This window comes from Fonsecaea multimorphosa (assembly GCF_000836435.1).
Source record: "Fonsecaea multimorphosa CBS 102226 unplaced genomic scaffold supercont1.8, whole genome shotgun sequence".
Lineage (NCBI taxonomy): Eukaryota > Fungi > Ascomycota > Eurotiomycetes > Chaetothyriales > Herpotrichiellaceae > Fonsecaea > Fonsecaea multimorphosa.
This window is the reverse complement of record NW_015971642.1, coordinates 977,877-988,990: the sequence shown is the minus strand read 5'-3', so window position 1 is coordinate 988,990 and position 11,114 is coordinate 977,877. Positions and strand designations below refer to the sequence as shown.

General features: G+C 52.0%; 4 protein-coding genes across 4 annotated transcripts; 2 read left to right on the top strand and 2 right to left on the bottom strand.

Annotated features, from left to right (window-relative positions):
• Positions 1-1,122: 1,122 nt before the first annotated feature.
• On the top strand, positions 1,123-2,681 carry Z520_05071 (uncharacterized protein; the record flags this gene model as incomplete). Its single annotated transcript, XM_016775575.1, has 3 exons — positions 1,123-1,330; positions 1,385-1,541; positions 1,592-2,681. The coding sequence occupies 3 exons, from the start codon at positions 1,123-1,125 to the stop codon at positions 2,679-2,681; spliced, it is 1,455 nt and encodes a 484-aa protein (XP_016633618.1).
• Positions 2,682-3,460: 779 nt separating this feature from the next.
• Positions 3,461-4,216, top strand: Z520_05070 (uncharacterized protein; the record flags this gene model as incomplete). Its single annotated transcript, XM_016775574.1, has 2 exons — positions 3,461-3,721; positions 4,022-4,216. 2 exons carry the CDS (start codon positions 3,461-3,463, stop codon positions 4,214-4,216), a joined length of 456 nt encoding a protein of 151 aa, XP_016633617.1.
• A 598-nt stretch (positions 4,217-4,814) lies between these two features.
• On the bottom strand, positions 4,815-6,137 carry Z520_05069 (uncharacterized protein; the record flags this gene model as incomplete). The annotated part of the gene is made up of 1 exon (XM_016775573.1): positions 4,815-6,137. The coding sequence occupies one exon, from the start codon at positions 6,135-6,137 to the stop codon at positions 4,815-4,817; it is 1,323 nt and encodes a 440-aa protein (XP_016633616.1).
• A 3,446-nt stretch (positions 6,138-9,583) lies between these two features.
• On the bottom strand, positions 9,584-10,534 carry Z520_05068 (GTP-binding protein ypt1; the record flags this gene model as incomplete). The annotated part of the gene is made up of 5 exons (XM_016775572.1): positions 9,584-9,778; positions 9,838-10,065; positions 10,119-10,166; positions 10,242-10,407; positions 10,521-10,534. 5 exons carry the CDS (start codon positions 10,532-10,534, stop codon positions 9,584-9,586), a joined length of 651 nt encoding a protein of 216 aa, XP_016633615.1.
• Positions 10,535-11,114: the final 580 nt, after the last annotated feature.

The following is an 11,114-nucleotide window of genomic DNA, read 5'->3' as shown; positions in this document are numbered from 1 at the left end:
TCTTGCATTACCTTTGCATTGCCGCTCATGCAGGAGAAGGAAGGCAGCCAGCAGGAATTGGGATTTCAGCTGGGCACTGAGCCATGGTTCTGCCACAGCTGCAGACCTTCAGATTGGGCCTCCTAAGCGACTGGGATGGACCAAATGGAGACAGGTGCAAACGAATGACCACATCTGTAAGATGAGCAGAGGAGATTGGTGAAGCGGTCTTTGTCGACCATGGTCTTATTGTGTTCATTGCAGTTTTGTTGTCTTTGTGGATTTATTGCGCATTGCCTCCTGTTGTGTGGGTGTGCGTCTTGCATATCCATGTCCTCTCCTTGAAATACTGACGGCTTGTGCTTTCAGAGAGCTATTGAGACACGTACCTTTGAACAGGCATCGCAGCTGGCTGACTGAAGCAATCTCTCTCTCTCCTTCAAGCCCGAGAACAGTTGATTGCCACTGACAGTCGTTCCTGGCTCTTTACAACCTTGTATCGTCTGTGATGATGGCCTGTTTGTAAGGATGAGAAGCGGCTGACCAAGTCGACGACGGGAGATCAAGTGTCACTAGGAGCGGGCTTGCCAGCTGACCCAGACGATCGAGGAGGGGAGTGCGGGTGGCAGAATCGACGTTGGCACCGCAGGTCGGTTTAGCAGCGGTCGCCAAGAGTGATAGAAGGAATCGGCAGGAAGCGTCTCTCAGTCGAGTGCGGGAGGGTCGACAGTGAAGTGAGGTGAAGCCAAGGTCAGCTGCGAAGAACCAACAAGCAAAGCGTATGCCTCACCCAGCAAGTCACAGTGGTAAGTCAGCGGGTGCGCCTTCTTCTCGACTACAAATGATCGCTAACTGCGACGTTCGACTCTCTATCATCCACCTCAGTTTCGCCTTTCGCGTCCATTCTTTCATCTCAACAATCTCACTTTGCCGTTTGTCTACCGGCATCCCACGCTCCTTATTATCCATCAGTCCATCGTTATTTTCCCTTCCTTACGCGACTCGTTCATTACTCCTCTACCTTCCATCCTTCCAGCCGACCTCACGTTCTTCAACCAATTCAATCAAAGACTTACCGCGACCTCCTACCGTTCTCTCACGCCCATCCTACCGCCTATCCTACCGACCCTTACCGTCATCGCCATGGCGACCACTAGAGTGAAGCTCAAAGCGCCAGCCGTCGGCCTTGCGCCACGCATGATTCTCCTCGCGCTGCTCTTCCTCCTGGTCTCCCCGACTCACGCCTTCTTCCGTCATCTCTGCCATGGCACATTGGGAAATGGTCGTGTCGACCCGATCATGGCCCCTGGTAGTCCTTCCCAACACCTTCACGTTATGTTTGGTGCTTCCAGTGAGTTGAGAGTGCCGTGAATCACCCAAGAAATGTACTGACGCGTTGCTACAGATATGGGGCTTGATCCTACCCTCGACGACCTGTTGGCTTCCAACTGTACCAGCTGCTCCATTCTCCAAGACCATTCCGTTTACTGGAGTCCACTCATGTACTTCCAACATGCAAACGGCACATTCGAAATGGTCCCCACTGAAGGCGGATTGACTGTGTAAGAAACGGTTCTCCTCAAAGCCTGTTTGACGCGCTAACAGCCCATAGGTATTATTTCACTGAGCCATCTCCGGTCGATACAACACCTGTGGTCGCATTCCCTCAGAACTTCCGCATGATCGCTGGAAACTCTTTGAAGCGCGCCTTTTATGGTCCAGTTCCAGATCCGCCGTCGTCCCTCTGGAATGGCAGTGACACAACCCAACAAGCGCTGATGGAGAAAGCTCTCGGCTTCAACTGTCTCAATTATAATCTTCCACCGGAAGGTGCCCGAGAATACCACTATCTCCGTAACAAGACTTTCCTCGATGCCACCTGCGCCGACGGAATTCGCGCAGAGGTTATGTTTCCCTCTTGTTGGAATGGAGTGGATTTGGATAGCGCAAATCACACAACTCATGTCGCGTACCCAGACCAAATCCAAAATGGGATATGTCCAGAGGGATATCCAGTAAAAATACCCACCTTGTTCTACGAGACAATCTATCAAACCAATCTTTTCAACGGCACTGACGGGGAGTTTACATTTGCCAATGGTGACCCTACTGGGTACGGCTATCATGGAGATTTCCTGTGCGCCTGGGAAGAAGGGGTATTACAAAGTGCCATCAACGACCCTGTCTGCAATCTTCCGATCGGTGCTGCGGGCAACCAGGAAGACTGTCCAATCTTCAAAGTCCAAAATCCGGATGTTGGTACACAATGCCAGATGGAAGTGCCTGAGGTTCTTCAATCCGAGCAGATCAACTTCGTCCAACAACTACCCGGCAATGTGCAAGTTCAGGCCGGACCTGCGCCTGCTACGATTGGACCAATACCTGGGGCTCCAGCACCGACCAGCACTTCTTCACCATCTGTCGCAAACACCATCATGTCAGCTCCAGGAGGACAAACTCCTGGATCTACGGCTATCATGTCGATGTCTTCGCCCGCTGTCACCCCGTTGGCAACGCCAAGCACATCCAACAGCCAGTTCACAACCACAACCAGCTACATGAGCAACGGTGTTATGGTGAATCTGATCCTGATTGAAGAATTCGTGACTGTTACCTTGACAGATGGTGCCAGTCCGACAAACAACAAACACAAACGCCATGCGCACAATCATGGCCGCAGAAATGGAAGAGATCGGCTGTAACGGATGGTTATAGGTGAATATAACCCTTCTGCCCAGGCGGCTCTTATTTGGGTATCCAGACAACCTGCAACCATGTCTTGGAAACTATCCTTCAAAGAAAGATGACTGCCAGGCGCAGCTACGAGATGCATGAAGATGAAACGAAAGTGAAAGCGATGTGCTTGTGATGAACTAGGAGCTTCTACATAGGACAAATCCGAAAGAGAGGAGTGATTTGCGAGCTGGTTCTGATAGCTGATGAAAGGGTCAAACATGAAATGCAATGATGTGATGAAGCTTGTGTCAGCGATGTGATAGCGAGGGTTGTTCAAGGGACAATGGCGGGTAGGTTTCCTCCTGTACTTTGTGTACTTTAGTGCCAGCTTTGGCTGGTTCCCATACCATCACATCCTGTTACTTTAGCTGCAGAACACTGATAGCTGAGAGAATCAAGTATCGTCGAGAACCGAGTGTTTCATTTCCGCCAACTCCTGTCAACGAATGTAGGTGTGCAAGAATCGTGTGCGGCATATCGGAAAAATAGCGCAGAATTACCCGAGCCTCCCGACCATCCCGTGACCACCTTTTATATCACTTCCCTCGAATCCCATATGTACGAATATCTCTTCCTCCTCCTCCAATCCAGCAAACCTTTCTTCTTGCCAAGTCAATCGTAAAATAGCCTGGTACAGAATCTCCCCCAAGGACAGCCGCTCCTGGAACTCCGTGGAAAAAAAAACCAACAGCGCGAAGAACCCGAACCCGAAGCCCCAGCCAGCCCCCGACCTCGAGGACCAACCATGTCAACCACCACCACCACGGCGAGGAAGTCTGCGGGGGACATCATCGCCTCGGCGTCGCGGCCCAGCAACAACAGGTCGGGCGGATCCCAGGAGGAAGCGAACCGCAACGACTACCGCCGAAAGCTGTGGTGCGAGACGCAGTGGACGAATCTGAGCATGCAGGCCAAGAAAACGCACAACCTGCCCACCTTGCCGTACTTTGACCCGGAGACCATGCTGTTGAGTAAGGAGGTTAACGCGAGGCTGTGGGGGCAATTGGTACGTTTAAAGTTTTACGAAACGAAGGGAGGAATGGAAAGCACGAACGGAACGAACGAACGCCCTACACGGGGTCTCGTGGTGTCGGTCGTTTTTTGTTTCGGTCTCACTCACTCTCTGTTTTCGTCTTTCCTGCGCCATCTCCTTTTGACCTGGAGAGGTGTTTTGTTTTTAATTCTTCCTGCGCTCCCGCTCCAGCTTTTTCCCTAAAATCACCGACCCATTGAAATCCGGGAAAATTACAACCTGTCGTGTTCCCCTCCCCTCTCCTTTCGTCACTGACTCGTTCGTGTCTCTCAGGGCCGGTTATGGGACTACCTGGGCCCCGATCGGGCGCCCTACGCCACGCCAATCATGGTCGAAGGCGGCGAAGTCAAATGGCACTCGTTCCTGAACGGCAGCCAGGGCGACGAGGCGGAGGTCTATGAGAAAGACCTCGACGTCTTTATGAGTCGCAGCAAGAGGCCGGGCGAGTATGATGGGTTGTTTGGATGATCGAGTTATTCTCGGACAAGGCTTCGAGGACTGAGATGCAAGACGAATGGGGCGCATCGCAATGTAGGGCAGGCCAGGACAGGCCAGATACAAGGCATAAGGTATTGGGCCATGTTCGAGAGCAGTTTTGGCGGGGAAATTTGGGGACTTTTGTAAAACTACAGAAAGCTTCGGGCAGATTATCAACTTGATCTCAAGGTATGGTTTTCTTTTCACATTCAGGGCTAAGGGTGATGATCTCAGACCGGCGATCTAGTTGAGCCAGCCCGGTGGTCGGCGGAATAAAAGAAAATGCCTTGGCCCTCCATGGAGAAAACGCTTATCTATTTTGAAGACGCATGGCTTCTTGAACACAGTGAGGCGGCTGCGGGTGCGTGTGCGAATTCAAGTATCGCTGTAGGTTCATGTTATGCGGCTTGTCCCGAACTCTCCTATTAGTAGATACATGGGTATGTATTCACTGTCGGAGTTTCCCAATAACACATCTGGCACTCGCTCAACCTGCATGACCCATGACCAGCCTTGTTCCCTCCCAGCAGATCATTCATCGTCCTGCATTTTATCTCACGTCTCATCTCACGTCTGACCGTCAAGGACCTCATTGGTGGTCCAGGGCGTCTGATGCCTCGAAATACCACGAGGCATCGCTCCCAATGGTGATATTGGCCCTGCAATTGCGTGGATCAGGAATGGTTACGTTGTCTGCCACCGGCGTCGCACACTCCCAGGACGTTTCGATACTGCAGAAGGGGAACTCGCCGCGGTGACAGACATATTCCTGAAGGTCATGTAAGATGCTGCCCTTCCCTTGCGGGCAGCACAACAATTGGGCGTGTAGACCCTGAAACGTGCCTTGTAAAACAAACTGGTCCAGCTGAGTCTCTGTGTGGAGGAACGAGATCAACTTCATCACTGTAGCCAAAACTCCTCGAATGGCCATGCCAGCTTCGTGCAGGCGCATGTTGACGATGGTAAGTGACCTAAGCTGCCCTGAGTGTCGTACAATGAAACCGCATAATTCTCCCAACCGGACCGCAGTATTTTCCAGTGTGAGACTAGTTAACCTGGGCAAAGGAGCCGCGGGATTTGGAGCATTGAGCAGCAAGCTCGTCATCCTTCTCACTGCATGGCTGCGAATATACTGGGGCCCGTCTACCAAAGGATATCCTACATCCATTTCGTCGAACCCGAGCCACAGGTGTCCGACCGCAGACAGGTATTCTACCAGTCGCGCCAGGGCATTGGTTAGGTTTTGCCTCCAATGACCGCTGGTCGGCTTCAGAGGGCATGGTTCCCGAGCGAAACTCTTGACTTCGAATGTCAGCTTAAAGTGGGTGACTCTCTCGAGAAGCGCCTTTGCGTGAGGAATTCCCATGCAGGTATGGAACTCCCACCAGTAGAAGGATGACCAGTCAACGGATGCAGGTTTCAGACCCCGACACTTCTGCAAGGTTGAGTTCATAAGCAGATAGTGTTTTTCGCCGTCCAGAATTCTTACACCTGTCCTTCTCACCAAGTCGGAGTCTTTGTCGAGGAGATAATCTCCCTCCACGGTCTGAGTGGTTGTGCCGCAGTGCACGAAGCATTGTAGCCGCGGGAATTTCTTCAGTGCCTGGGAGAGCAATGGAGGACCTTCGGTTTTGAAACGCAGCTGGGCGTCTAGCTCGTCCTTGAATGCCCGCGAAAGTTCAAGAGCATGGGAAGCCGCGTCGAGAGGAGGTAGCTGCTGGAGACTCTCTGCCAAATGGTCGCTTCTGATGTATTCGTCGAAGGACACAGCCTTCAGATAGTGCCGGTGGATGCGTAGTGTACGCACTTGACTGGCGAGGTCGGGCCGCTCTGCGACATTGGACAAGCGGGCGACGCTGTTCATACTTGGTGAAAGACAGAGAGTTTGGAAGAGAGCACGAGTGGCTGCCATGCTTGTACACTTGTCCAGTAGACGGCAAGACTTCAGGTCTGCTCGTGAAAGTTGCCCCATGATATTCGCTTTGATCTCAAGAGGCAGTCGGGCCCAATATGACGCTGATGGAGCCATTGAGGGTGTGTCCATTTTCGGTAGAAACTGGTGAGGAGGAGTTTGGTGTCTCTCTGGAGGCCGTGGTAGCTGACACAGATAAATAGGAGGCAGGAGAATGTCGTAGTGAAACAATACACAGCGTTTTATTGATCCAAGGAATGAAGGTGAGGCAGGTGCCAGGTGCAAACACTACATCAATGCGCTTGCAAACGCTGAGTATATGACACTGTGCACCTGTCGGTAGCCGTCTTCATTCTCTACAAACATCATTGTCGCGCGCCAGGTGGGCGCCATTCTAGATAGTGGTCGTTTGTACAGTTGAAGAGCAAGCACCTACCGCTGCCAACAAAGACAAAGAAGACACACTGTATGAGAGGAGTGCCTCTGATGTAACTAGAAAAAGACCCTCTGTTGTCACCCAGGAAGACCCCCTATAAAGTCGAAACCTATTAGGATCATATGTACAAGTCATGTGCCCATAGCGTACCACCTTTCCTCCCAGCTCTCTCTGCTCCTTTGTGGCGTGCCGCCACGCACAGTATCCTCCTGAAACTTCCTCAGATGTCGAGCATATGTATCGCTTGCGGGTGACCCTAATCCATCAACTGCACGACCATCTCCAGTCAAGATCCCCAAGCGCATGGCGCGAGTCTGTTTATTCTTTTCTCGTGTCTTGCGCCATCGGGCAAAGAAGCCAAGGCCCGGGATCGAATCGAGGATTTTGTGGAATGATGAGGGGTGACAGCGTCGCCAAAGCAAGATTGCCAATAGAAAGATAATGAGGGTGCCGACAGTGAGTGGCACAGCAATCATGGCGTGTCTGTGCGCCTGACCCCTTTCGTGGGGATGACTGACCGATGGCTCTGGTGTCGTTGTATTCGTAGGTGAAGAAGGAGTCGAAGAGGGAGCTGAAGTCAGGGCTGGCGAGACAGCAATCGATGAAGCAGACAATGTTGTAACTGTTGTGCTTGACGTAGTCGGAGGAGACGAAGAGGATACTGAAGGCGAAGTAGCAGGCTCAATCGGATTGACGACACTCGTGGCTATTGAGGTAGAGGGAGTGGAAGTTGTAGTGCTTGCCGCTCCGCCAGTCTCAGAAGGGTCCAGTACGCCACCCGGACATGCGACAGGGTCAGGGATTCCAAAAGCAACGCACGCAGTCGAAGTCCAAGTAACACTGCTGCTGGTTCTGGTGCTGCCGCTCGTCCTGGTGTTGATGCTCGTAGTCATGGTTGACGGCTGGGAGGCTGAAGATGCAGACGGTGGAGACAAAATTGTAACTGTCCCTGTTAAGTTGGAAGACAAGAACGTGATTGTTCCGGTGAAGTTGAAGGACGAGAATGATGAGAACGTGTACGGTTCAACTTGGCCAGTAGCCGGGGTCGACACAGAGCTTGCAGACTAGTATGGAGCTGGTCAGCAATGGGAATTGTGGGCGGCCACACCGAATTCCAGACTTTGGATGCCTGCGCTTGGTGTCCCAGGTGGTTCTGTTCGAGATTGTCTCTGTCTCGATAATGTCTAGCCTTCTCTTCTCTCTCGAAAATCGTCTCAAAGGTTGTTTTGTGGGCGCAGAAGGAGTATAAATTTGCCCCTAACGTATTCTTGCAGTAGGCACTCAAAGAGGAGATGTTCAACGAGGAGAGAAAAAAAAGGAGCTACTTACAGATGTGGTGGTGTTGTCTGAGCTCGATGTTTGAACAGCATCTGCGCTTGACGTCGGTGATTCATATATTGTCACTCCCGGTTCTACCGTCACGCGACAAGGGACGGTCGGAGAGAATAATATAGGCAAGGATGTCGTATTGATCGCAGCGCAGCTGACCGTGGGCCAGAGGGTGACGGAAGTTGGATTTGAAGTGACTGAGGAGTCGTTAGAAAGGTGCCGCGAACGACTGACTTGCCCGGGAAGCGGTCCACGCGTCCATCTCGTGTCGTTTGTTTGAGGAAATGAAAACGAACTCGGTGCTGTTCCTGGCGCGACTGTTGTCGAGGTTGCGACCGGACACTCAACCGTGCTTACGATCACCGTGCAGCCTGATATATCAGGATACATGCTTGAAGAACCAGGGCAGGAAAGGGACATGCAGGGTAGTCCTCCATCGGTGAAGCTGGTGGGTATCGGACTGACGGTGGTGTATGCCATGGTCGCTGTGAGGGTGGAGTTTGTGATCGTGGTCCCAGGACAAGAGAAAGCAGTTGTCGCATTGGTGTCTGTTGTTGGATAGAAAGTGAGGTTGGTTGATCGGAAGGACGACCCTTTTAAAGCTTCATGGCACCCATCATGGCCAGCGAGCACATGCCAGCGAGCATCAGCCATGCTGAGACTTGTGTGAAGGCTGATAGCAGGCGATTTCGCCTATGCCGCCCGCAAAATCTCCTGGAAGACAGCCTCACATGCCCATCCCCGCGAGCACCAGCCATGCTGAGACGTGTCTGAAAGCCGATAGCAGCCCTTTTCGCCTATGCCCCCCAAAAGTCTTCTGGGAGATGGCTTCACATGTCCCCCGGAACCTTCCCCATGGCCTGTCTACATTCCTTCTGCTCTGGTCCATTGTCTTCTACGATTCTGCTGACCCTGGATGTCGGAGGTCTGATGCTTATCGGATGGGAAGCCAGAATCACAGAGGCACCCATGAACCGTGGCTTTCGGGGAGGCGTATAAAGCCACGGTGTGGCGACTGGGGCTTCTCACTCCGGCCACATTCAAGGGAGTGTGGAGCCCGCTCCGTGGCTTGACATACACTATCAAGTATGTCAGCAATCAGACAGCCGAGTGCAAATTCGAACACACATGGTGCAAACATAGGAGATTTGTGGGGAAGTCATCAAACAGGTTAAGCCATGCAGGACAATGAAGCAAACAGAAAGCATGAGAAATCCAATAGTTCAACACGTGAATTCGATGGAGCTCTGACTAGATCAGGAAGGGCGTTCTTGTAGACAACAAACGCCGTTTCCTTCTCGGAGCAAGTCCCATCGACGTCCACATCCAGCTCCGCTGACAAACATTTCATCATTAGCCTGCCAAAGCCGGAGACAGGTTCCCCTCAAAACCCTTCCAACAACAAAAAGGAGGTTCCTCGCTCGTGTGCAAACGTGGATGGCTGTCTGAAGCAGAAAGTCTAGACATTGGATTGAATCTTTCGCCGATCTTGCGCCCCAACGCCTTCCAAAAATCCATGTGAGCACAAAATTCTGTACGTTGGGAAACAGGAATCTCTCCGTTTGCGCTTTGACTGCCTGTTGCTCAAGCGTGGGCCAATACCTTTCCTGCATCCACGATCGACTCTCTCTTGCGCGGTTCCCTTGTACCGTATGTCGTTGACGGGGCGGTTGTGGCGAATTTAGCAGCAACCACCAGCAGCACCTGACTGCACACCTTGGCCTTGTCCAACTTGAACCGTGGGCTTGTTGTTGACGGTGGTGGTTCCCATGCGCTCCTTGATCTGCCGGGCCATGGTCAAAAACGCTTGTTCAACGTTGGATGCATTCTTTGCGGAGGTCTCGAGGAAAGGGATTCCCAAGCTATCGGCAAATTCCTATTGCACAATGAGTATTGCTGCATCCTTGCCTGCTCATCCGGGCAGGCGACACTGACCTTTGCCATGGTGTACTCGACCACCTTCTTATCCGACATATCGCTCTTGTTGCCGACGAGTAGCTTGTTGACTCCTTCAGTAGCATAGCGGTCGATTTCTTGTAGCCATTGCTTGACGTTGTTGAACGAGTCCATATCTGTCACATCGTAGACCACACAGATACCGTGAGCGCCTCGGTAATAGGAGGAGGTAATGGTTCGGAATCGTTCTTGACCGGCAGTATCCCACTGTTCGGATGTCAGATAACATAGTGAAGGGATTGAGTGGAATTTTGCCCTACAATCTGGAGCTTGACAGTCTTTCCATCGAGTTCGATGGTTCGGATTTTCTAGACCTGCGTCAGCCTCCCACTGCTCCCAACCCAGAATCTCTGGACAGCAGTCCGGGAACGGCGACAACGTACGAAATCGACACCGATGGTAGAGATGTAGGATTCGGTGTACGTGTCATCGGCGAATCGCAAGAGCAGGCATGACTTTCCGACACCAGAGTCTCCAATAAGCAAGAGCTTGAAGAGGTAATCGTATCTGTGGGACAATATTAATATCCATGACAGAGGAGGCAGATGGCTTCGGAGGACGGGGTTTCAAAGATTTGACTCTACAGACAGTTAGCGAAAGCCCATACTCCATTACATTGTAGTGGAAAGGATGATCGATTGCTGGCAGTTGAGATGACTTACCACTCTGGATTCATGATGCTCGAGGGATCGGGGGCTTCTCAGGAGGTTGAGGAGAGACTGGAACGGTTGGACCTGGTTTGAACGAGTAATTGAAGATAGCCTGTGTCGGTGAAGTCGAGTAGAGGGTTGAGTCCAAGTTAAAGGGTGAATTGATGTGAAAACGAATCTGGTGTCTGGCGTTTGCGGCCAACTTGGACTTTGAGATCCGCTACTTGGAGATGAAAGAGTGGCAACGTAGTAGGCAGTTAGGCAGTTAGGCGCAGGCTCAGGCTCCTTTGTCACGTCTGCAGGTCCTTGTAATTGGGCGGCTGAAGCCTGTCAGAGAGAAACGTTCCGGAGTGGCTGACGATGACAAGGTCGGGGCAGATCACGTGCCAAGCCACAAACAAGAAAGCCTGCGTTTGCCGGTGACTGCGTGACTCTCTCATCAGCTGGCATTCAACTATTCTCATCAGGCGCCGCTGCAAATCGCAGTACAGGTGCCTACCGCACACATGTTCACACCCACGAGACTTGGTCTCGTGGGCCATAAACTCACTGGTCACTCCAAATAAGAGGTTTACCCAGCTCGCCGAGGAGTCCGAGGTGCGCAGT